Here is a 25875-nt window from a genome sequence, read left to right as displayed (position 1 = left end):
TAGTCTTTTCCTAGAAAAAGAATTTGTCATTTTTTAAAAAAGATTTTTTTTTAAAGATTTTATTTATTTATTTGACAGACAGAGATCACAAGTAGGCAGAGAAGCAGGCAGAGAGAGAGGAGGAAGCAGGCTCCCTGCTGAGAAACCCCCCCCCCCCCCCCCCCAATGCAGGGCTCCATCCCAGGACTCTGGGATCACGACCCAAGCCGAAGGCAAGGCTTTAACCCACTGAGCCAGCCAGGTGCCCCTAAAAAAGATTTTATTTATTTGAGAGAGAGAGAGTGAGCACGTGTGAGAGAGCGCACGGTTGGAGTGAGGGGCAGAATGAGAAGCAGACTCCCCCCGCTGGGCAGGGAGGCAGATAATGTGGGGCTTGATCCTGGGACTCCGGGATTGTGACCTGAGCTAAAAGACAGACGCTTAACTGACTGAGCCATCCAGGCCCCCTAGGATTTGTCATTTTAAGAATAATTAATAAAGTAGTATTGAAAACTACATTAATTAAATGTTAGTCTTTTAATATTAAAACTTTTCATTTGTAAACTTAGTTGCATTGTTTGTATATTTACTAAAATATGGTGACTTAAGTGATTTCCGTTCAGCAAAATTTTGGGGTTACCTGCCATGTGTTGGAGCCTGTATTAGAGGCACATTCACTAAAATGAATAAGACCCAGGGCACTTAGGTGGCTCAGTGGGTTAAGTGTCTGTCTTCAGCTCAGGCTGTGGTCCCAGGGTCCTGGTATCAAGTCCCACATCAGGCTCCTTGCTCAGTGGGGAGCTTGCTTCTGCCTCTCCTCTGCCCCTCCTTCTCTCCACTCATGCTGTCTCTCATGCTCACTCTCTCTTGCTCTCAAATAAATAAAATCTTAAAAAAAAAAAAAGACCCAGACCTTGTCCTGCATTCAGAAGGGCCATTATGGAAGCAGATGAGGGCAGTGAAGTGAAATCTGTGCTTCAGGGGGCAGGGGCCAGGTGTGGCCCTGAATGTCTGGCGTCCAGCAGTGCCAGGCAAAGGGTTGGTGCTCCTGAAGTACTTGTTCAATGAGTGTGTTGTTCGGTGGAGCTAGAAGAGGACCAGCCCGCCTAGGTGCAGTGGGAGCGAACTTTCTCGTTAGGGTGGGAGGATCAGAAAAGGTTTCAGGGAGTGGTAATCGTTGGCACAACAGTGCAGAGACTTTCTAATTAAAAGTGATTTTGGGGCGCCTGAGTGGCTCAGTGGGTTAAGCTGCTGCCTTCGGCTCAGGTCATGATCTCAGGGTCCTGGGATCGAGTCCCGCATCAGGCTCTCTGCTAAGCAGGGAGCCTGCTTCTCTCTCTCTCTCTGCCTGCCTATCTGCCTACTTGTGATCTCTCTCTGTCAAATAAATAAATAAAATCTTTAAAAAAAAAGTGATTTTTTAGGGATGCCTGGATGGTTCAGTCGGTTAAGCATCTGCCTTTGGCTCAGGTCATGATCCAGGGCCCTGGGGTCAAGTCGTGCATCAGACTCCCTGCTAAGCGGGGAATCTGCTGCTCCTTCTGCTTCTGCTGCTCCCCCTGCTTCTGCTCTTTCACTCATGCTCTGTCAAATAAATAAAATCTCAAGGAAAAAAAAGTGATTTTATTTATTTATTTATTTTTGGTATTGATTGGGATTGTACTCTGATTTGGTATTGATTGGGATTGTACTCTGACTGTAGGGAGTTTCTGAAGTAATAAGGAACTTCTCAGGAGGTCTCCTTTTTCTGTGTCCTGTTACATGAGCACCAACACCATAGTAAGGTTTTTCTGTAGTTCTGAATATTTAGCAGGCAGATGATTGCCACAGTGGCAGTAATAAAATTCATGTTCTCCGGGCCTCCAAAGCATTAAGATTTGATATAGAGAAATACCTTCTGTGACCATGTCTTGATAGTTCTGTAATCCTATTTTCTTTTTTTATCTTGCCATTTTTCCTGAGGTTACTCATTGCCTTTCTTAAATATTTCCTTTAACAAAAGGATTTTTTTTTTCTTTTTCAATTTTTCCATTTATAGCAGTCCCCACAGTTCACCTTCTCACACTCCCACAAGGCATGGACGTAACATGGTATGTGGGGGAAAAGGAAGAAACCATGACTTTTTAATGGAAATACAGTTAAGCAAGGTAAGATGGCATTTTGAAAAGAAAAAGCCACTGCAATAGGAGCATTAATGGGGGTTCCTTGGTTACTCCCCAGCCTGGTGGTCTTGAGCCGTAAGTCCCAGTCTTTTGGATTAGAAAAATGCAGGGGTCTTGTAAAACTTTTGCTTTTTCTTTCTCAAATGTTCCAAGAAGTTTGAGGGGTTTTGTTTTGTTTTTGTTTTCCCAGGCTGTCCCTAGAGGAGTGTGTCTCAGAGTTGAGCAAGCATCAGAATCCCCTCGAGGGCTTGTTAAAACACAAGTTGCTGGGCCCCAGAGTTTCTGAATCAGTATGAGGTGGGGCCCATGAATTTGCATTTTTAATGAGTTCCCAGGTGATTCTGATATTACCTTTCCCAGGACCACACTTGGGGAACAGCTCCCCTGGAGTAGCTATCTGGGAGGGCTGCCGTTGGATAGGACCTGTGTCAGGTCCATCAGGAATGTCTAGAGACCAGTATGTCCAGGTCACCAGTGACATCCTGTGCATTCAGTTCTTTCAGCTTGTCTGGGATTGTGCCAGGTGTCATATATTAGTGACGATTTCATTGTATCCTTGCCTCACTTTGGAACTTGAACTTTATCTCCACTGATTGTTTTTCAAGCAATTTCATAGGTATGCAAGATGATAATTTTGTGTATTATTCTGTATTCTTAGAGAGAGTTTTGCTTGAAAAGGGTAGGGATTTTGCCAAGATCAAATAAGAGATGTCAGCCGAGCTTATCCTTGTGTGGTGGACACACGTAGATGAAGAAAGTGAACAAATGAAGGAATGTTCTGTTCTCTGAAAGTGGAATTGGAACCCGAGAATTCCACGAAAGTGTTGGGTGATACTTTGCATTTTAAAGGAGAAATCTAATTTAAATAAAGGGTAAAAATTGTTGTGTATTCCTTCTTTTCTGTGAAGGTGAAATTTCAGCATGAGGTCTACCCGCCTTGCAAGCCAGAGTGTGACTCTGGCCTCTTAGAGCACCCAGTCTCCCGGCAGGTGTTCATCGTGCAGGATCTTGAAATTCGAGACCGTCTGGCAACATCACAAATGAATAAGTTTTTGTACCTGTATTGCAGTAAAGAAATGCCTCGAAAAGCTCATTCCAACATGGTGAGATTTAAGACCTCATATTTTCTATTCTATGTTCATTTTGGAAAAGTGTGTTTATTGTATCTAACTGCAGAAGATTGAAATGGGGAATTCGAAGTTTTTTTTTATATTAATATGAAAATACCTTTTAAATATTCTGTTTAAGGATTTATTAATTTTAAAAGATTTTATTTCAAACAGAGTGAGTGGGCATGAGCTGGAGGGAGGGGCCGAGGGAGAAGCAGACTCCCCGCTGAGCAGGGAGCGGATGTGGGATTTGATCCCAGGACTCTGGGATCATGACCTGAACTGAAGGCCGATGGTTAACTGAGCCACCCAGGTGCCGCTTAAAGTTTTATTATTTAAAAATTACTTTACATGTCGCTTTTAGGGTCCGTTTTATAATTGTCAGTGTATTGATACCCGAGGCAAACTGGAAGTCCATGGTGATCTACACAGAACATTTAGTATTGCTGGAAGTGTTCCAGATTTCTGACAGTTTGTGAGTTGTAGTGGAGTAGGAATGATTGACTCAGGATTGCTGGACGAAAACGGTCCTAGAAGCTGTCTTTGGAGGGTGGCCCTATGAATTCGCTCCGGGGGCCCAGCAGACCCTGAAGCGCGTGTACCACACTGTCGTCTGTGTCTTTCCCACTACGGAGAACCCGTATCCTGAGCTTCGGGGAGCGTGTGACCCAGAACGGTGTGATTCAGGCCTTTAAACAAAAAGGGGGAAAATTCCACTTTCAGTTCTCCTGTAACAAATGGGACTTTTTTCCTTTTGTTTCTTTTTCTTCTTCTTCTTTTTTTTTTTTTTTAAAGAAAACAAGGTTGTAATGTAGTTGGAGAAAAATGTTGTTCTTCTCTCGTAGTTGACGGTGAAAGCACTGCACGTGCGCCCAGAGTCCGGCCGGTCGCCGCAGGAGTGCTGCTTGCGAGTGTCTCTGATGCCCCTTCGCCTCAATATTGACCAGGTTTGTACTGCAAGCGTCGCGTGTGGAATTCTGCTTCTGTGTCCCAGCTTCAGAAGGAGGGATTTAATTTAGGTGAATTAAAATGTTTATTGTTATTTAACTGTTACGAGAATCACATAATTGAAGAATTCTGCTGGTAAAGAACAGGGCAGACTCATCAGGCATTTGGAATCTGAACTGTTGGTGAGTAAACATGATTAGATGCTCTGCTCCGGTCTCCTCATTGTCCGCATGACCCAGCGCTCGGTCCCTGCTTCCCCTTGTCCCGTGTCTGGACGCGCTGCGGCAGGTACGCCGGTGTTTTCAGGGTGTAGGAAACGACTCCCTGATATCTGTGATTGAAAGATCCAAGCGTTTGTCTCTTCACCACAGCACCTGGAAGAGAATTCCTTCTGCCCTGGGCAAGATGACAAATTATTTTGTCACGGTCACATTCTCATTGTGACTGTGAACAGGTCACAAACAACAGATTTGTGGAAAGACCCAAAGAAGTCCACTTTGCAAGCAAGCATTTCCATCAAATTGTCCCGGGTTTTCCCTTAACTCCACTGTTTAAAAGATAGTTGGTGCCGCTTGGGCAAACTAGGTTCAGGGGGTGTGAGCACTTGATGCTCTTCAGTCCGCTGGGGTCACATTGGGGTTAACGCCTCAGTTCTCTTTCCCTAGTTGGGGGCTTTAGGCAAGTCCCTTCTCCAAGCCTCACTTCCTTTACTGATAAAATCAGAGTAGTAGAGGTAGATACAGAATCATTTTTTAAAAAATAAGGATCAGAAGAGACTTGCGTGAGTTAAATATTTAGCTTGGTGTTAAGGATCAGAAGTATTAACTGTTGTTCTTATTAACTGAAGCACGTCACACCTGGAGCAGATAAATGGAGTTTGCAAAGTAGTCTGCTTTTGAGACGGCTGAACTCTGTTTGCCGCACATTGATGGGGAAGGAGAGTCTGTGTGGAATAGCACTGTTGGTTTGCTTACGTGGTACGGATTCAGTAATGTTGACTTGTTATTGAAATACGTAACATATTTCAGGAAGAAGGTATTAAAATGATCATCTTGTGAAAATATGGGCAGTTTCTCAGAAAAACTGTCTTGTGAGGCACCGAAGTTCAGCACAGTTTCACGTTAGTATCTGTAGCTTCTGAGGTAGGACGGACTTGCCAGTGGTTCTTTAGATTTATTTTCTCTCCTTATGAGAAGAATTTCTTTGGCTACCCATATTTTGACTTATCCATACACGGGCCCGTGATTGTATAGTTTTACAGTCAAGCATTTATGGGAAATTCGATCTGTGGAAATTATTGTGAGCAAGAATTTGAGTGGGAGACTTCTTTATGGCATGACTTTGCCAGACATAGCAAACCCAGGTTTTTTCCTTTCTTTTTTCTCTTTTTTTAAGATTTTATTTATTTGAGAGAGAGAGATCATGAGCAGTGGGGAAGGTAGAGGGAGAACCAGACTCCCTGCTGAACAGGGAATCTGACGCAGGACTCAATCCCAGGACCCCGGGATCATGATCTGAGCCAAAGGCAGATGCTTAACCCACTGAGACACCCAAGTGCCCTACCCAGTTTTCTTTAATAGACTTTTTTTTTTTTTTTTTTTAAATATTGAGCTTAATTTCTTCTTAGAACTATAAAGCATTGTGATTTTTGAAATGGGGAGATACTAATCTTTGAGAAAGCAGGGAACTCATTCTTTTGGCTGACCTGAAGAGGAGCGGGAAATCGTTCCCCAAAATGAACCCAAGGGGGGCACAGCCGTGCTCGCAGGTGTGTGCCAGTGGATTCATTGCGCAAACGTCCTTTCGGACTGGCACCTTCAAAGATTGACGAGCTTTGGTTTGAGAGAGCAAGTGGTCATCTGAAAAGAAAACCAGATACTTCTGTTCTCCATTTTTTCTTTTGAAAACAAATCAGTTGAAGAACGATAATGTTTTGCATAATGTCCCCCCCCCCCAAGCATGTCCCTGACTTTATTTCTTTTAAATAGATCATAGATAGTGAGTATGAAAGCAACATGCTATTTTCTCATGTTTTCAAAAAAGCTGTGTTGGTGTTTAAGTTCAGGGCCATTGTTTCCAAAGCTCAGCATGCCCATAGGACACTAGGCAGAAGGAACAGTTTTCATCTGGGAAAGGGTAAGTAGATGAGGCGGTCATGTAACTAGGCAGTTTAGTTGTGAACTATGAAGAGGCCAGATTTCCTGACTCCCCTGTCTGGTGTCCATTTCAGTGTAGCACTGCGTACAAATCTGTGCGGGGAAGATATGCTTGTTAGTCCCAAATGATCTGCCGAATGCCAGCCTTGTCCCAGGTCCTGTACCAGGATGCTGGGGACACAAAGATAAGTGAACATCCCCATCTTCAAAGATCTCTGTATGGGGGTGGAGACTGACATAAAACAGAGGACTTTTAACACTCTGAGGTGAGTCCTAGTGGTAAAGATACGCATAGCGGGATGTGTGGCAGCAGAAGGGGTTCCAGAGCCAGGCAGGGAGTTCAGAGGAATGAGGGGTAATCAGGAAAGGCTTTATGGAGGAGGTGACACTTGCCATGGGTCTTAAGGGAAGTGGTGGAGTTAGTTGCATTAAGATTTGTGTAAAGGCATTGAGGGCCCATTTCAGGTTGTGAGAGGAGATGGGAGGCTATTCTGGTAAGGGAAGTATGTGGTTGGCTGAGGTTTGAGATGGTGATTATGTAGCAGTACTAGTGGGCACATTTGTGGCTTCATAGCATCATTGCTTGATTGAGTATGACATTATAATTAATTATTTTAACACTTCTGTCCTGTGATAGAGGATACTGTTAGTATCTTCTCATTTGAGAGAGAGAGAGAGAGAGAGCGCATGAGAGGGGTGAAGGTCAGAGAGAGAAGCAGACTCCTCACGGAGCTGGAAGCTCCATGTGGGACTCCATCCCAGCACTGCGGGATCATGACCTGAGCTGAAGGCAGTTGCTCAACCAAGCGGGCCACCCAGGTGCCCCTGTTCGTATCTTCTTAAAGGTAGAAATAACTATAGCCTAAATTTATTAAGAAAACAAAAACAAAAACCACATTTCTTTAAAGTTTTAAGAAGTTGATTCTGTGGAGGTATAGTTTGCATACAATAAAGTGCCGGATTTTAGGTGTACAGTGTACAGCGTGACAGATACACTGGAGTAACTACTCCACCAGTTGAAATAGCATTTTCTGTGTCCTTCAGAGTCCCCTGTGCCCCATTATGGTCAGCCTCCAGCACCTCCAAGTAACCACTGGTCTCCTTTCCATCGCCATAGGTCAGCTCGTTCCGTCCCACAGCTTGGTGTAAATGGAAGTGTGTTCGGCTTCCTGAGCCGGGAGCTTCACCTGTGCGGAGGCGTGGCTGTTCACCTCTGTTCGGTCCGTTCCTTTTTATTGCTGAGGACGGATGTCCTGGTGTGGCCGTGCCACAGTTCGTGTAGCCATTTATGTGATTTATATTTGGTGGTTTTCTTGGTTTGGGCTCTTAGGAATAAAGCTGTTACGAGGTTGTGTACAAGTCGTCTTTGTCTTGGTTATCATAAACACTTTCCAGGCCATGAGGCAGATGCGTATTTGACCATCGTAAGAAGCTGCCGGTTTTCCCTTATAAGGTGGTTAGACCCTTGGTATCCCTTCCCCCAGGAACTTAAAGGGAGCTGCTGCTGGTTCACACGCTGACCAAACCTGACACTGTCTTCTTAATTTTAACGGTCTTATTTGGTGTTCATTGTGGTTTTCGTTTGCATTTCCCTGAGGACTAACGATGCTGAGCGTCTTTTCACACGCTTACTTGGTGCCTGTGCACCCTTTTGTGAAGTGTTTGTGTCTTGTTAGTTTTAAAATCAGGTAGTTTTATTGAGTTGTAAAGAGTTTAGCGTGAATACCAAAATTAAAACTTCTGAGAGCATATTGAAATGCTGACAATTAATATCTCCTCTTCTGTTTTGTGCATTTGTAGTGAAAATAGATAAAAGCCACTGTCTCTATGGTCTTCTCTCTCTCTCGCTCTCTCTTTTTTTAAGATTTTATTTATTTATTTTATTTATTTATTTGGCAGAGAGAGAGATCTCAAGTAGGCAGAGCAGGCCGGGGGAGGGGGGCAAGGGGGAACAGGCTTCCCACCAGAGCAGAGAGCCTGATGTGGGGGCTCGATCCCAGGACCCTGAGATCATGTCTTGAGCCGAAGGCAGAGGCTTAATTCACTGAGCCACTCAGGTGCGCCCCCCCCCCCCCTTTTTTAAGAGCATATTTATACCTGGAAATTTTCTCTTGTGTTATTTGAAGGCAGTCATAGAGTCCAAGTATTTATTGTGTTAAAATATCACCATCTAGTGGTCAAAGAATAATATTTTAGGTACTATTACATTTGAAATATCTAATATTTGATATACATATGTTAAATGTCTGTATATATGCACACATACCTGGGTGATATATAATGTATGTAATGTAACAAAATACACTTCTGTAAGTGTGAAGCATAAGGTAGTGGGCAGTTCATAAACCCACTGCGTTACTGTAGAACCAAAATCGTTTCCGTACTGTGGAAACCACGTCCTTGCTCTTCAGTCCCATCCCTCAGTCTCCCATATGCCACATTACCTAGAAAAAATGCCTTTCTGACTTTCGTCATTGATACCTCTGGTAAACGTTAGTAGTAGTTGATTAGATCCTTTGGAATGACCAGACTCAGGGTGTGCTACCAAATATGACCCTTTACTTCCCCACCACACTGCATTTTGGTACAGTAGTGATGCTTTATATTAATTGAGAATTTTTTTTTAATGGAAGGAAGAATAGGCATTTAATCTCCAGATGGTGAGAGTGAGGTGAGTAAAATGAAGCTGCTAATACCTGGCAAATGTGGCTCGCTCGGACAGCATTAAGACAGGTCCGTGCATTTTCGTTATGATACCATTTCAGAAGAGACCATACTGGGTGATTTTATGGATTTTAATTTTGAGTATCTTGTCCGTTGGAGAAAATGTGTTAAGGCAATAGAACATAGTGGTAAAGGCAGAAATATGGCAGTAAGAACTTGCGAGGTACATGCCTGTGTCCAGGCTGGCCGGCTGCTGTTCCTCACGGCGGTGACACGCCCACTGCCGCCGGTTCACACGGAGCGCTGGTGTCCGAGAACAAGGACGCCGTATTTCTGAGAAAACCAATATGTACTTGATTTAGAAATAGCTGTATGGAAAAAAAAAAAAAGAAAGAAAGAAATAGCTATGTGATCTTTAACTTCTGTATCTTAATTTTAACAAATCTAACTTTCTCAGAGTTGTGAGAATTAACAAGGAATTTGTGTGTGTGTATGTGTGTGTGTGTGTGTGTGAGAGAGAGAGAGAGAGAGAGAGAGAGAGATGGGGAATAGGAACAGTGCTTCACACAGATGAAGAACTCAAAAAAATTATAGTGGTTTTTGAATGAGTAAAATACTGGACTTTGAGATACTTCATAGTTTCAGAAGTAGATGTCCCCCTCCCAGGCCCCCCGCCCCTGTGCCTGCCCTTTGGTTATAATTACATCTTTTCATTTTAGGATGCCTTGTTCTTCCTGAAGGATTTCTTCACAAGTCTTTCTACAGAAGTAGAGCTTCTAATGGCTCCAGATCCAGAAGGTATTAAATATGTATAGTTGGAAAAAGTCTATAACAAGTACTTGGGTTGATTTTTGATTGTTATGAGGCCTTTTTGAGAGTGTACTGACAGTCTTTATTCTCATTTATATAAATGTGCTTTTATATTTTGCAAATGCTGTTTATGTGAGAGTAATAATTTAAAAGGTAGATGTCAATTTTCTCTAGCAGTAATGGTGTTTATTAAATGCAGCAAAACAAGTTAAATTCATATGAATTTTAAATGGTTGCTCTAAAGAAGCGTTCCTAATTTTTCTAATGTGCGCATTACCTTTTCAGTTAAAAAGTCTCCTGGAGCTGATGTCACCTGCAGTTTGCCAAGGCACTTAAGCACCTCCAAGGAGCCGAATCTAGTTCTTTCTTTCCCTGGGCCAAAGCAACCTTCCCAAGATGATGGTGCCAACTCAGTGGGAGTGGTTAATGGGGAGGAAGAGAAGGACTTCTCAGCTGAAGAGGCATCATTTAGTGATCAGCCCGTGTTTTTTAGGTAAATCACTTAATTTTGATGACACGTGAAATTATTTTAGTGTTTTGCAGGTTCTTTAATGTGTTTATCCACCACTAATTATGAGGTTACGCCAGCTTTTCTTTGCACTGCTGCATAGTAACTGGTGTCTTTATTTATTTGTGGGCTCCACGTGCACTGCACCCTTGATTACACATGGTAACCCTGGTTCAGGAGTCGTGTCTCCTGATTCTGTAGCAGGAATGTCCTTTTCCTCTTACCTTCTTCCTTCTGTCGCTCTTCCCGGTCACTCTTACTGGCTTATTTGTACCTCCTTAAACATGATGCCCTTTCCTCTTTGCCCTCACACACCTTGGCTTCCCTTCGGTTTCCCTGTGCTTTCCTTCTCCCACGTGCAGAAGGGCATTTTCTGTCTGGTTTTGCATCTGCCCTTCCCAATGACTGTTGTGTCTTTCCTGGCCCTTCGCTTGCTCCCTGGCTCATTTGGCACTGTCGGGAAGGGCCCGCATGCTCCCGCTGTCCTGCCCACCACTCCGCTAGCTGCTTGCACGCTGGAGTTATCCCTCGTTTCTAGACCTGTTCATCCTTCCCATCGTCCTTCTATCCCCGCCCTTCATGGGGGGCCTGGAGCCTTGGCTCTTTTGGAAGGAGGAAGAAGAAAGATTGAAGCCATCTGTGTTGTGAGGAGCCGTTCGTTACTCCCCTCGTTTTCCGTACTCCGGCTGACATCAGTCACCCCCAGATTCTGGCTTTTCAAGCTGACTTTAGGTTAGACTTTGGGCATGGCCCTACGTGGGCAGTCTAACTATTTAAAGTGCTTTCATATTTTATATATCTTGTATACTGTAGAAAATAGAGATTTTATATACTTGTATACTGTAGAAAATAACATGAGAATTGGAAGGGTCCTGTAAATGATCTCTGGCAGTTTTAAACATTTCACCAGGAAAGAAGAATCTCTTTAATTACTTACCCACATTGATCTTTGATTTTTTTTTTACTACAAAAAATTGTGTATCATAAGTAATAATTCAAATTCTCATTTTATATTAATCACACATGAACTCCTGGTTTGGTTTTTGTGAACACTGGATAACCAGTCCAAAAGAAATTGAATTGTTAACAGTTTTGGCCTGCAGGTGGAGAAATTTGACACTTTTTATTCAGCATGCATAGCCTCACTTAGGTAAATTTTTTTTTTATAATTAGACTGTTTAAAATAGCTATGGATTTGTGTTTTTACTCTCACAAGCTCCTAGAAGGCTTAGAGTAGTAGTCAGTGATACAGTCCAGGTTACTCACTTCACGGGCGAGGAACTTTAGTGTCTGGAGAAGTACGTTGCCTTGTTCAAGACCACACAGTTAGTGGCTGAGTCAAGGCCAGAACACAGGTCTTAATCCCAAATCTAGTGCATTTTCTAAGTGATGGCCTGATGTCTGCCAGCCATCCCACAATATTTATTGAGCTCTGTGTATGCCACAGTGAGCAAGGTCGAGAAAAATTCCCTGTATAATTGAGCCTACAAATAATTTACATACGTGATTTGTCATATTATGTGCCATGAAGAAAACAGAGAAAGGAAGAGAACCAAAAGGCCCAGAGAACCAAGTGGAGATACGTGTTTGGATGATGAGGGATGACCTGGGGTCCCAGGTTCTTGTAATGATTGATGTTTAAGTACAGCTTTTCCATTTTACTGTGTGTTAAATTGGACTTTTGGGGAATGGCTTAGGATATAAATGCAGACACTAATTCTGTAGAAAAATTGTGTTTTAAGTCCAATTTACAGTCCAGCTTTGGGAAGTTAGTTCCTTTTGTTTGATGTATACTATTGGTGGTTGTGTGTCAGTATCCTGTTTATAAGCATTAATTTCAAGGATGCTCACTAAAATTCACCAACAAGGGTGGCATTTTAAAAATTGACTAAGACGTTTAGGCTCAGAGTTAAGTTCCTTGCCCATGATTACACGTATAGCTGGTAAAAGTGGGATTCGTGGCTGGCTTTTCTGGTGCGCTCTGCGTCATGGCGCAGTTGAGAGAAGTCCCTTACCTCTTCTCTTTTTTACTTCTTGGAAATGATTATATTATTTGGTTTGATCTTGAAGGTTGCCTTTATTATTCTTTATAAATTGAGAATATCTGCCAGAATAAATTTTTCTAAGGTAAACATTAGTAAACTAGGGGAAGTTTTTTTGTGAGAAAATTTAAATAAAATATATACAGTGTATAAGATGGTTAACATTCGTTTAGTTGTTATATTACCTTAAGAAAAGGTGGAGCCAAAAGACATTGCCCTTTATTTAGGCCTCGAGATAGTCACCTTATTTATTTTATGGTTCGTTTTTATTACCTAGTTGAACTGTTTAATTTATATCTAATTTCAACCACAGGTACTTCTGAATATAAATAACTCCCCTCCTTTCTTTATCTTCAGAGAATTTAGATTCACATCAGAAGTTCCTATTCGACTTGATTATCATGGCAAACACGTATCAATGGATCAGGTTTGGAAACTTTGTATAAATATATTCTACAAAGTTATCTTTTCTAATGGAGTTAATTTTTAAACTTTTTCTGTAATGGTTTATATGTTTGAAGTGACGTGCAAGATTTTAAAATTTAATTCTGTTTTTAAAGTAAACATCATTTACTTTACCCATGAGTAAAATTCAGTATAAATTGGGTAATATATATTATTGCATATATATTTTTTTGCTGTAAATACTTCAAGTGTTTTAGCTGCATTAATGGATGAATACTACCTTGACTTGTCCAAATGACCACTATTTTAAATGTTTGGTCGCTCAGTTACACATTAATCTGGCTTTTTTGAATTTTAAAGGGTACCCTGGCCGGAATTCTGATTGGTCTGGCCCAGTTAAACTGCTCAGAGCTGAAGCTGAAGAGGCTTTTCTACCGGCATGGGTAGGTCGGTTTTTATCTTATGAGGTTTTATGGTATAGTGATTGCAGTTAGTTTACAGCAAACCAGGCATTGACTTTTCTTAGCAAACATTAATCATTATTTTACAGTATTCTGTGCAGAGAGCTCATTCGTGGAGGAGGCTTACTGATTAGGGTCTACTTTTTATGCTGAGAGAGTAGTAGTTTGACTAGAGTAGTATTTTGCAAAAATAGCTGTAGTTATTTTTTAAGAATTTCCCAAGGTCATAAATTCATTTATTTAGCAAGAGGACTGGCATTTCACAACATAATGGTTCATAGTAACTGAGACCTACGTGGCAATTATAGACAATGAGTTAATCCTGTGCTAGAGCTTTGAAGATTTTATTTCTTTAAGAGTGAGCATGTGTGCGCATGTGGGGGGCAGGGAGAGCATCTCAAGGAGACTGTACTGAGTATGGAGCCTTATGTGGGACTCGATCTTATGAACCTGGGATCATGACCTGAGCTGAAACCAAGTCTGATACTCAACCAACTGAGCCACCCAGGCACTCCTGTACTAGAGCTTTAGGTGTTCAAGAAATAGGAGCAGTGGAAGGACACATTCATATATGTTACTGAAGCTTTATAGAAATTACTAACATTAAGCTGGATTATACATATGTGTACATATGTTTATGTATATTCAGATTGAACATCTGTAATATTTTGTCCTCGTAATTGGTACATTTTCTTTTAAGTTAAAAAAATCCCCCCAACTTATTATATAAACAAACTAAGTCAGAGAAAGACAAATACCATATGATTTTACTCATACGATGAACAGATGAACATAGGGGAAGGGAAGGAAAAATGAAATAACACGGAGGAGAAGGCAGACCGTAAGAGACTCTTCACTGTAGGGAACAAACTGAGGGTTACTATAGGGCACGGGGGTGAGGGGTGGGGGTGGGGTAGCTGGGTGATGGGTGTTAAGGAGGCACATGATACAACAAGCACTGGGTGTTCTGTGCAACTGATGAAATCACTAAATTCTACCCCTGAAACTAAACAAAACAAAACAAAAAAAACTCCCCAGTTTATCTGAACCTACAAATCTCTTTCTCTTCTCTGTATACTAATAGTCATTTGCTCTAGCTTGCTAGGTGTTGACAAATTGTTTTCGTATGCAATCACCGAATGGCTTACTGACATTAAGAAGAACCAGCTACCAGGAATCCTGGGAGGTGTTGGGCCTATGCATTCACTAGTACAATTAGGTGAGTGTTTTTTTTAATCAAAAGATGATTTATTTTGCTTGATCTGTGATTCTTAACCCCTTTGGAATTATGAGTGTCTTTGGGACAGTCTGTGTGAGGACCATCTTTCTGGAAAACTTTGTGTGTGGTCTTACACACCTGTAAGAGCACTTTGCGTCCCATTTGAGGATAAAACCCCAGGGTTGGAATGACAGCCGAGATCGGAGCTCCCGCAGTCCCGCTGATTCTCTCTGGTGACTGCTGTTCTAGTGCAAGGCCTAAAGGACTTGGTCTGGTTGCCGATAGAGCAGTACCGGAAGGACGGCCGCATCGTCAGAGGCTTCCAGAGAGGGGCTGCGTCCTTCGGCACCTCAACAGCGATGGCTGCGCTAGAGCTCACAAACAGGATGGTTCAGACCATACAGGTATCTCGCCACCGACTGCCTCACTCTATACAGAGAGGAAACGCTACAATAAAATGGCTGGGATTTTTGTGTTTTTACAAAGATACTGTGAAATACACCAAATGCTGAGAATAGATACCTTATTCATGATGATTTAATATCATTGGGTTTTGTGGGGATTTTTTTCCTTGTTTTTATTTTTTTATTTTTATTTTTTTTTATTGCTCAGCTTTCCAGTGTTAATAATTGGTAGAATAAAACAGTGGAATGCAGCGTCAAATTTGCTTGCCCGTTTCAGTTAAACTGTAACCGTTAAGTCAGTCGGGGATTTATTTTGCCTCATCAGTGAGACTAGATCCTAGCTAGACGTGAAGGAGGCATTGCAGATCGGACAGGAGATGCAGTAAGGGTTGTCCTGCTAAGTACTGAACTCCGGTTGACCTCATGCACGTGTCCCAGACAGGGCATTGTCGATTAACCTGGTAACACGGAGAGGGTTCTCGGAGGGAGAGGAGGGTCTGAGAAAGTCTGCTCAGTCCAGATACTTAGCGTTCCCTTTAATGTTCTTGTTACGGAAGTGCTTAGTTTTTGTCGGGGAGAACTCCGGGCCTGCAGACACGCCTGCGGTAGGGCCTGCGAGTCCCCCTGCTCTTCCCGGCTCCGGTGGCAGGTGCATTGTTGGAGCACAGCTCTGCAGATTGTCTTCTGATGCGTTTCTTACTTTCTGGTGAAACGATCCAGGCTGCAGCAGAGACCGCTTATGACATGGTGTCTCCAGGGACCCTTTCTATTGAGCCCAAGAAGATCAAAAGGTTCCCTCATCACCGCTTAGCGCACCAGCCCGTGGACCTGCGGGAGGGCGTGGCGAAGGCCTACAGTGTTGTCAAGGAGGTGAGTGCTGCCCCAGGTGGGCAGGCCGCAGCGCGGTTGGTCGGCAGAGCATTCTGTGGTCACACACCCTGGGGGTGTGCTTGGAATCGCTGCCCCAGCAAGTGGCGGTGCCTGCAGGAGGTCCTGACGGGCTCCCCAGGAAGAGTCGTGATCTGGAGGAAAGGCTGGTTCTTGGCGTGTGGAGCCAGCCAGGGAACGGCCACGCACACACGCTCGCGCCGGCCCGACGTGCTCGGTAGTTCTGCGCCGCAGTACTCAGCTTTGCTTAAAAGTACAGCTTTGCTGGCGAACCGCTCATCCTGATCCCGTTCCCATGACTTCACTCTCCTGAAGGCGGTACACATTTTTGGGTACATGTTTTTATACTTTACTTTGTATTTATTCATAAGCAACACATACCATTGTTTCTTCCTTTCTTTCTTTTTTTTTGTTTTTTAAAGATTTTATTTATTTATCAGAGAGAGAGGGAGAGAGAGCGAGCACAGGCAGACCGAATGGCAGGCAGAGGCAGGGGGAGAAGCAGGCTCCCTGCCGAGCAAGGAGCCCGATGTGGGACTCGATCCCAGGACGCTGGGATCACGACCTGAGCCAAAGGCAGCAGCTTAACCAACTGAGCCTCCCAGGCGTCCCCATACCATTGTTTCTATTTTAAGAGCTAACATACTTGGTGTCATAGTGTACGTAGCCCTGTAATGTATGCCTTGCAAGATCTGCCCATGGCGATACACGTCCCCCTCGTTGAGATGGTCGCATGGCCTTTTGTCGTAGAGCACAGCGTACTTCATTTTCTCTTGGTAGATCTTGTTTTCCTTAAAGCACCGCTGTGGCAATGTTCATAGAAATGTCCCTTTGTTCATCTGTGCCAGAGGTTAAGAATGAAGTTGGTGATTTGTAATTATCTGAATCTCAACATTTATTCAGCCTAATGGCAGTTTAGTTGCACCAGTGAATCCTGGTTTTTAATGGGCACTGTTGGGGATGTTCCCAATTGTAATCTTTCTTGACATTCTTTTTTATGACATGAATTTTGAGATTTTTAAAAAATATTTATTTATTTGAGAGCAAGAGGGTGAGAGCGAGCGAGCGAGCACTAGCGCTGGCAGAGGGAGAAGCGGAGTCCCCGCCGAGCAGAGAGTCCGATGCAGGGCTCGATCCCAGAACCCAGGGACCATGACAGCTGAGCTGCCCAGGTTCCCCAAGGTGGTTTTAGTCTTGATGCGTGTATTAGGATTTTATTAAAGATCCCCCCCCGCCCCCCTCATATTCTGACAGGCACAAGTGCCTAGGATGGTCTTTTCCCTGACAAAGTGGCCTCTGTGGTTCCGGGTGGTTGGAAGACCACTGAGGTAGGGCCCCCGGGAAATGTATTAATGGAATAAATAAAAGCAAGACCACTTGCTTTTCTCCAAAGGAGATTCAGTTAGAATAGGGACTGGTCAGATCTGTTCTACAGATGTCAGGATTGGGCCAGTTATCAGTAGACGTGTTAGAAGTCTGGTTTAAAGAAACAATCCTGGGGTTCAGGGCAAAGCTGGGGCCCTGGCAGCAGGATATAATAGCACTTGGGTATGGAGCACTTTGGAGTTAGCATATCGCTTGCCTGCTTTAACCTGTGGTCATTTGAAGAAGTATCTGGGTGCTGACTTTGTGGCAGGCGTATAGCAACCATTCAGGGGAGTCAGTGTTCCTCACTTGCCCGAGAGGACGCTGGCGCAGCGGGACTGGCTCCCCGTGTAGCCGGCGAGTCAGCACTGGGGCCATGGTGGGCCCCGGGGGATCCGGGTCTGCCGTGTGGTTCTCTGTGTCTGACTGTCAGTGCGAAGAGTTGGGGAGGGGAAGGTGAGAGCAGTGAGCACAGATCAAGGTGGTTGGGGTGCTTGATTCCACGGCATCACACTTCCGTGTTAAATGCTTTTTGAGCGGAGGCTCCTCTTTGGTGATAAGTATCTTCCCTTTGAGATGTTAGTGACTCAAAGATGGAGAGAAAGCGTTCCAGCTGTTTCACAGATTGGCTCCTCCTTGAAGTCAGGGCTCGGCTCACGGTGCCCAGACCTGTTTTGGTGTGGACCTCCCAGCTCAGAATTATTTTAACAATTTTTTAAAGAAAATTGAAAAGAAAAAGCATCTGTGGTAGAAACTGTGTGGCCTGCAGATAATTCCATGTGCTGCTGACCGCTGCTGACGTCACTCGCCTCCGAGGTAGCCGGGGGCCGTGGGGAGGGCAGCGGCCGAGCTCCGGGGCCGGCCTTGTGAGCTCCGAGCGCCGGCCTCTGCGGGTGCCTCGTGCCACTCGCGTCTGACCCTCACCGCACACCTGGAGCCGCCCCCTGAAAGGACTCGACTAGCAACCAGCCCAAACAAACCAGAAAGAAAGGGTGAGGGAAAGGACTTGACTAAGATGACACTGTGACACGATGCAGCCGAGACAGGAATTCACGGCCGTCGTCTCCGGGACGCGGTGGGGGTCCTCACGGTGTTCTCCTCCGCCCGTGCCCGCTTTGTCGGTGGGCTGGGGAGTGGCGCTGAGGCGGGGAGAGGGATGCTGTGGACAAGTGCCGCAGCCGCGAGCATTTTCTGTATTGTTGGTTTCGCTGACTGTAGGTGCTTGTAAAACCGCACTCGTGTTTGTTTCTCGTTCTTCCGTACTTGGTCTCCCTCTGCGGCATCGCGCGCTCACCCTGCCGTGCAGGGCGGACAGGACACTCTGTTAGCTTGTCGGAGCCAGGACTGGATTCTGGGTTAGGACAGCGTTCTTGCTTTCCCTGGAGAGCAGCCCAGAGTGCCTGGTGCGGTGCCCTTCCCTGGAAGAGTCAGAGCGGTGCAGGGCCTCGTGTCCCCTGTGGGGTTTGAGTCAGACGGTGGAGTCCAAAGTCAGGGGACGCTTTACCACTTTGGCTTGATCAACAGATTTCTACGTTCAGCTGTACGGTGTAGCAGTCACAATTATTTTAATATTACACAGGAATAAGAAACATGAAAAAATGCTGAAGAAACTTTTAAATTATTTAATAAGTTCCTGCTTTATGTTTTCAGAATTTTTTCTGTTTAATCCAATCCTTTCATCTTCATTGAATCTTCAGTTTCTTTTCTAGTATGTAGCCAGTAACTTAAAACAGATCATTTTCTGGAGCTTTGTAGAATTAGGTTTTCTTATTATAGTTGAATCAAAGGAACGATCACTGTATCCCTTTTGTGATTATATTTATTCCAGAAGCTTTGTTTGTGATATTTAACTCGAGTGATTATTAGTGCCAAGAAAGCTACTCTTCGATCATTGAATACTTCTTTAAGCTTCCCTACCTGAAATGGTAGCTTCGCTCTATTTTCTGCACACAACGTGTCACAACAAAATGCTAAATCATAATAATTGCCTCTTATTTTCCGTATAATTACAGTTTGTCATAAACATAATTATCCTGGGTTATCTCAAAAACACAGTGGATTTTCTGGTCTAGGTATAAGCATAGTGTTGATGAACTCTGCTGACGTTGTATACAGTAGGTTAATGCAGAGATTTTTCTGACCTTCTCTCCACTCCCCCTTTCAGGGACTCACGGACACGGCTCAGACGATTTACGAAACCGCAGCTCGAGAACACGAGAGCAGAGGGGTCACTGGTGCCGTGGGCGAGGTCCTGCGCCAGATTCCTCCTGCGGTGGTGAAACCTCTGATTGTTGCCACAGAAGCGACATCAAATGTATTAGGCGGCATGAGAAACCAAATTAGACCTGATGTTCGGCAAGACGAGTCACAGAAATGGCGCCACGGGGAAGACTGATGCTTCAGATGCGATTGTTTATGGAGATAGTGAGGGTGGAAATAAGGAGCACAGTGTCCCACTGGCAGCTTTAGAGGGTCCTCATTTACTGTGATTGTGCTCATCTCAGGAACAAAAGCATTTCTTAGTTAAATAATTTAATATCAAAGCAACATGCAACCAAAAACTTGTGACATTTAGGGCTGGTTTGGTACTTGCCTAGAGAAATGTTTGGTGGCTAGTGTCAAAAGACCGGAAGCGTTTGCTGCCCAGTGAGTAGAATGCTTGCTCTTCCTGAAGTGGCTGTGGTTTTCCTTGCTACGGGTGAGAGATCATTGGCAGCCTCCTGTTACACAGTCCAGAGTGCTCAGAAGCATTTGTGCACTTTGAAAGCACTATTTATATTGCCCTGAGGAGTTGATTTTCTCAAGGTTTAAAGAGAATCACAGCTTCGAAACTCTCATTGAGAATGAGAGACAGAAGCTACAGGGAAAGCAAAACAAATAGGATTTTAATATAAATATCACAGAGGAATAAATGACCTGGTCTGTTGGATTTAGTGTCCATGCGCTTAAAACATTATTTCCATCCCCTCAGAAGGTCTTTCTGGGGGCGTTTGAGAACGTGCGTGTCGCAGACATGTCTGTCGTGTTGCACTTTATCGTGTGTGTGTGTGTGTGTGTGTGTAGATTAATACAAGTCATGTGATCTGTTCGTTATGTAATTTACAGATTTTCATAAAATATAAAGAGGAGTAAGACCATGTTTTTGGCAAAGGAAGCAAACTCAGATGGAGTCGCTTCCATTTATTTCGAGTGTGAATGAAAACGTGCACTCTCTGATGAACTGGGGCCCGCGTGATTGTTCGTGTGCGTGCACTCTCTGATGAACTGGGGCCCGCGTGATTGTTCGTGTGCGTGCACTCTCTGATGAACTGGGGCCCGCGTGATTGTTCGTGTGCGTGCACTCTGATGAACTGGGGCCCGCGTGATTGTTCGTGTGCGTGCACTCTCTGATGAACTGCGGCCCGCGTGATTGTTCGTGTGTGTGCACTCTCTGATGAACTGGGGCCCGCGTGATTGTTCGTGTGCGTGCACTCTCTGATGAACTGCGGCCCGCGTGATTGTTCGTGTGCGTGCACTCTCTGATGAACTGGGGCCCGCGTGATTGTTCGTGTGTGTGCACTCTCTGATGAACTGGGGCCCGCGTGATTGTTCGTGTGCTCACTTTCCAGCAGATACAGTGCAAGCTTGTTAGGAATGTGTGGAAAGGGAGATTGGAAATGATTTTTACTTTTCTGAAATTAACCAAAAATCCTCCAAACATGCCCTAGTCAGCTATTTCGAAGTACCATTTTTACTTGGTTAACAATGTACATTTTGATAACCTGTCAGGAATGAATAAAGTATTTTTATTTAAATTTAAAATTGTTTTATGCTTCCATGAACATTCTGCTTTTCTCAGAGCATATTCTTAGATGCAGCACTTGGCTCCATCCCAAGACACTTGGGAATACTTCCTCAAAACTGATTTTGGTTAAACCCAGTAAATCATTACCTAGGAGTGAGAGGAAAATTGTTCGCAAGGACTCACTTTTTGACTTTAGGTGGATCTAGTAGAAAGAAAGTGTAGGGCTTCGTGTTTAAACTGTTTAAAGTTGCATGATGTGCATTCTCATTTTCTGACGCAGGGAGAAGGCCGCCATCCATGTGAATTTGGATTTCAGAACCACATTTCAGGTTGGGGTTTGGAAAATGTTGAATCGATCCCATTCTCTAGATTTTCTGAACAAGAAAGCAATGTAAACCCAATATCTGGACATTGAAAATTTATGAAAATTGTGTTAAACAGCATTTAATTTTTATTTCCTTTTCACTGCTAAAAAAAAACCTTAAAAGGGCTCTGCTCACAGAACCATCATTTACTTTGTCCCAGTTAAATGGAGTCGTGTAGAATGTGCTCCTGAGTGAACAGTAGCCATACCTGTGTGTCCTGGAGGAGGCTCAGCCTGCTTCTGGGGCACGTTTTGACCGCCCTGCTCGCTGACTTCCATGTCTCCTGAAAACAATATACCATGTCTGTCATTTGTGGTGATAAACCAAACTGCAAAGCCCTTGACCAAACTTAAAAATATAAAATCTCATTAATTTTAACATACATCTTCCATAGTTACCCTATTTAAGTTTAGTTAGATACGGTCTAGGGAGAAAGACTCCTCCTCCTCTTTGTACTCTTGAGTTGTAGATAGACCATCTTTTGACAAATTTGGTTTATAAGTCCTGTTGTAGCGTTTATCTTCATAATGTCATCTCTGTGCTTCTTACTCTGTCCTCTACTCCTGCACCTGCTAGCCACAGAATCTGGGTTTGGGACCCAGAAACCTGCCTCAGAAAAGTCCAGGGTCAAGGCTCTGTTCATGGCCCATTTAACCAAGGTACTCTTTATTTGAGATGTTTAGGTAGACTGTTAGAAAGCTTCTGCATTATTAAGTATCCTTAATTTTTTCTTTCTTACAAATACCTTTTCCAGCCTTTAGGTCACAGTGACACAGTAAGAAAGAGGAGCACTGGGCAGGACCCTTTAGGTAGCCAAGTCTGCCCTCACTGGGCAGGTGACATGGTCAAGGCATTGGATTTCTCTAAGCCTCAGCGTCTGTAACCCAAGGGGTTTTATATGACAAAGTACAACAGATTTTTGGATGATCAGGCCGTGTATGTGTGTGTGTGTGTGTGTGTGTGTGTGTGTGTGCGTGCGCGTGAGAAGGTCTGGGATGTAGTGCTTGGTAGACTGTCCCAGCCCTGTGACTCCCTAGGCTGGGGGCGCTAGAGGAGAGCATGGAGGTCACACTGCACACAGCAGCCGTGGCCGCCTCGGATCTTGGATCTCTCAGAATACTGCGTTTCTGGGTGGCCACAGTGCCTGTGGGGTTGACTTTTGATGTGTTACTGTGTGTGGAGTAGACAGCGTGTGTCCACATGTTGCTGCATGGCAGCCATCTAGGTGTTTCCCCGGTGAGGTCGGGTGAGTGAGCCTGGCCAAGATCCGTCAGCGAGTTTTAGGATAGCACAGTGTCACAGAAGCATGTGAAGGCCACTTTCTAAAGGCCGGGAAGGCCGTGGGCCATGGCAATACTTCCTCTTGAATGGGGCTGATGCGCACCTCTGGTTTCCCTTCCTGTGTGCCCTCAGGTTGCTGTTATTTACAAGTAGACCATTCCCTTTCAATATTTGCCTTTTAGGATAGATGTAACACAGTATTTCTTCTAGACATAGCAATAAGCTTTCATTTTTGTGGAGTTCGGGTCCAATTTGGATTTCCACTTTAAGCACATATATTTCACATCAATATTTTTATAATGCAAGACTCACTTTAGGCAATCTTTCCAAGTCGCAGTGTGCCTAGAATAGCAGAAATACTAAAAACTCGTGTTTCCTGCCTCCTGCTTTGTGTCACTCTTAAATGGTATTAAAATATTTCCAGGAAAAATGTTTAATTTCTAATCCCCTCCTTTAAAAACAGTGTTCTGTAGGTTTGGTGCCTTTGCTCAGTCTCAAAATAGTCTAGGCAGTTTTGTCTGCTCCCGTGCTGGGGCTGCTGGTCCAGGGTGTCCTGCCTCCCGCCAGCGTGTTTGGGCTGGATTCTAGGCACTGTGTCTTCTCCCCAGAGCAGACGGAGAGCGGGCAGTGTTGGCTTTCAGCAGTTTTAAATGAGAACCCTTCACTACGTGGTTTCAGGGTTAACAACCGCTGGAACATTAAATTCTGTAGGTGAGAAAAACCTCATGACTTAAGAGACCTCACTGGCCTCTGCTTCCATTTTCGTACTCCTGCACGGATAAAACTCTTCAGAATTACAGGGAGGAGTGTGTCAGGACTAGTGTTCACAGTGAGCAGTTACCCCGTTTCCCCTCACATCCTCTGGACCTACTTAAAAGGCCAATGTCTATAAAGTTCTTTGAGCTTGAAAGTAAGGGACTGTCAAAAACAGAGTGATACTCCTGTATCTGTAGCTGCACCCATTGGACATACCCACTGGTATCAAGTAGAATAAATCAAATAGAAATCTGTGAGTCTTAGGTTTAACTAGGAAGATTATCTGTATAGTATATAGTTAACGTCGGGGAGATAATCTTTAATCAAACAATCTTATTTCTTCTTGTCGGAAGGTAGAGTCAGTCTTGCCATAGAAGCCCAGGTGAGTGCTTTAGTGCCAACTTATTTTTATTTCTGTATCTTCAGGACCATGTAGGCACACCACCCCCTTTGATAGACCTTGTAAGCACAGCTGCCCCGGGTCCGTTGATGTGGGAGTGTTTTCCTTAGATCCTGTTACTGTACGTGAGACACAGAAAAGGTGCTCTAACACCATCCTCGTGGGCTGCTTTGGGGTGAGAAATTGGGGAGTTTCAACTGCTCACGCTGAGAGGTCCACAATGGTCAGAAGCATCCGTGTCAGGGATTTTTGCCTCCTGTCCCAACCGTGGGCACCGTGGTTTGAGCGTGTGGCCTCATGGTAGGGACCAGGGTGCGGGCTGCTGTGCGTCATGGGGTGGTGGAGGTGGCAGTGGGGGGCTCGTGACCCTTCCGGTGCCGTGGGCTGTGGACTTAGCAGCCTCTTGTTTAAGAAGTGTGTCTGCTTTGCTGTTTCCCTTGTGTTCTGTATGTACGAAATGGCAGCTTCCAGTTCCTGGTTGGATTTGTCCTGTGTGGTTTCCATAAGCCACTGGTCCACTGTGGAATCGGTGGGGGGAGAGAGGGGTGGCAGCAGGGCGGTTGCCAAGTTCAGCCCCTCTTCGAAGCCAGCCTGACTTACCTTAGAGATCAAACCTAATCTCACACAACGCTGTATATTCGTTGCTAAGTTTCCTCATTTCCCTACTTAATTTTGGATGTGAGTACTTTAAGAATGCTGCTGCTGTATGAGTCTTTTTGTGGAAATGTAACGTGTCTGTGTGACTATGGAAAATATTATGAGATGAAGAGTACTCTTGAAGAAAATTAAAATATTTACTCTTTGGAGCTTGCTTTAAATGCTGTTGTCTTTCGCCAAGCACGGGTCCCAAGGCCTACATAAAACACTTTTCAGGGTGGGCTGTAGGTCTGTGTCAGACCCGGTCACTGAGAAACTGCGTTCCCCTGAGCCCGGTGCTCATGATGGCAAATCGCGTGTCCACCCGCTGCCTGTTTCTGAGATGCACAGGGACGTGGCGGTAAAGTTTGCCCCTCCTCCCCCCTGCAGGGGGTCTGTCCCTCTTACCTCAGCCCTCCAAGGTGGGCTTGTGGCAAGCACACCTTCTAGTGTCTGTCTCAAGGGCCTAGATAAATCCCTGGCAAGTCTGCTCTGGGTGGGGCAGTGTTTTTACTTGTAAAGACGAAGATCTTATTTATTATTAATCTTTTGGGGGGCAGCAAAGCAAGGTTTTTTAAGGGTAGCAAAGTGATAGTATTAGCTCCCGAGGAGGGAGGGGACCCGAGAGGGTTGCCCCAAAGGAGATTTTAAAGGAATACTTTTAAAGGGAACCTGCTCCGGAAGAGGTTTTGATGGGAAAAACGTCCCTGTAGAACCGCTCTGAGCTGCCAGGGAAGCATCACGGCACACCTCACACGTGGCTCTTGTGACGGACGGGCGGGAACCTTCGCAGGGTGCTTGCTGCCTGCCGGCGTTGTGGGTGGCTCCTTCCATAAGCTCAGGGCCCCTCGGAGACACGGTTGGTGCAGCCCCTGTTTTCCAGAGAAGTCAGAAACCCTGCTCTGGTTGCAGGCTGTGACTCCCAACCCCATGTTCATCCCAGCACATCCCTTAAGGGCAACTTGCACCGTGGTCTGGATTAGTGGAAGCTCGTCACGAATTAGGGAACTAAGAAGGGGATTTTTCTAGAAGATTAAGATTCACGGTTCTTGGAATGCTTGAGCCGAAGGCAAGATCAGACTTGCTTCTCCGTCTCTCACCTGCGTCTCCAGCCCTGCTCCCCTCGCCTGGCTGGGCGCCAGCTGCCCTGGTCCTCCGGTTCTGCCCCTTCCTGTATGCGGAGGTTACAGACCTTTTTTTCTCTTTTTTCGTGAGGAAGCTCAGGCCCCACTGGGCACCAGCTAAACTACGATCTGCTGAGGGGGCTGTCAGGGTCTCCACACCTTAGCAGTCTTGACTTTCAGGGCTGGCTAATCCTTTGTTGGGGGCCCGTCTGGGCATGGCGGGATGTTGAGCAGCATGGGTCTATCTCAGAGCCTGTCACAGGGTCTGTCACCCTTGGCCTTACCCAGCGGCACCCCTCGCCAGCTGTGAAACCCAGAATGTCCGCAGGCATGGTCAGATGTGCCCCGGGAGACAGAAGAATCCACCTGGCACAAACCACTGGGCTGACGGGGAAAGAACGTGCCTCCT

The 25875-nt window shown here is 44.8% G+C and overlaps 1 protein-coding gene across 2 annotated transcripts in view; it reads left to right on the top strand.

Annotated features, from left to right (window-relative positions):
• Nucleotides 1-24512, top strand: part of ATG2B (autophagy related 2B) — an 85077-nt gene extending 60565 nt beyond the window's left edge. For both annotated transcript variants that reach the window (XM_059183047.1, XM_059183046.1), the window contains exons 32-42: nucleotides 2018-2126; nucleotides 3050-3244; nucleotides 4096-4197; nucleotides 9738-9816; nucleotides 10114-10321; nucleotides 12736-12805; nucleotides 13144-13226; nucleotides 14342-14463; nucleotides 14713-14867; nucleotides 15588-15737; nucleotides 19285-24512. In XM_059183047.1, coding sequence (XP_059039030.1) covers nucleotides 2018-2126; nucleotides 3050-3244; nucleotides 4096-4197; nucleotides 9738-9816; nucleotides 10114-10321; nucleotides 12736-12805; nucleotides 13144-13226; nucleotides 14342-14463; nucleotides 14713-14867; nucleotides 15588-15737; nucleotides 19285-19515 — 1504 coding nt within the window. In that variant the 3' untranslated portion in view covers nucleotides 19516-24512. The remainder of the gene's footprint in view (nucleotides 1-2017; nucleotides 2127-3049; nucleotides 3245-4095; nucleotides 4198-9737; nucleotides 9817-10113; nucleotides 10322-12735; nucleotides 12806-13143; nucleotides 13227-14341; nucleotides 14464-14712; nucleotides 14868-15587; nucleotides 15738-19284) is intronic.
• The last annotated feature ends 1363 nt before the right edge of the window (nucleotides 24513-25875 follow it).

Source organism: Mustela lutreola, chromosome 7, assembly GCF_030435805.1.
Source record: "Mustela lutreola isolate mMusLut2 chromosome 7, mMusLut2.pri, whole genome shotgun sequence".
NCBI lineage: Eukaryota > Metazoa > Chordata > Mammalia > Carnivora > Mustelidae > Mustela > Mustela lutreola.
This window is presented reverse-complemented; position numbering and strand designations above follow the sequence as displayed.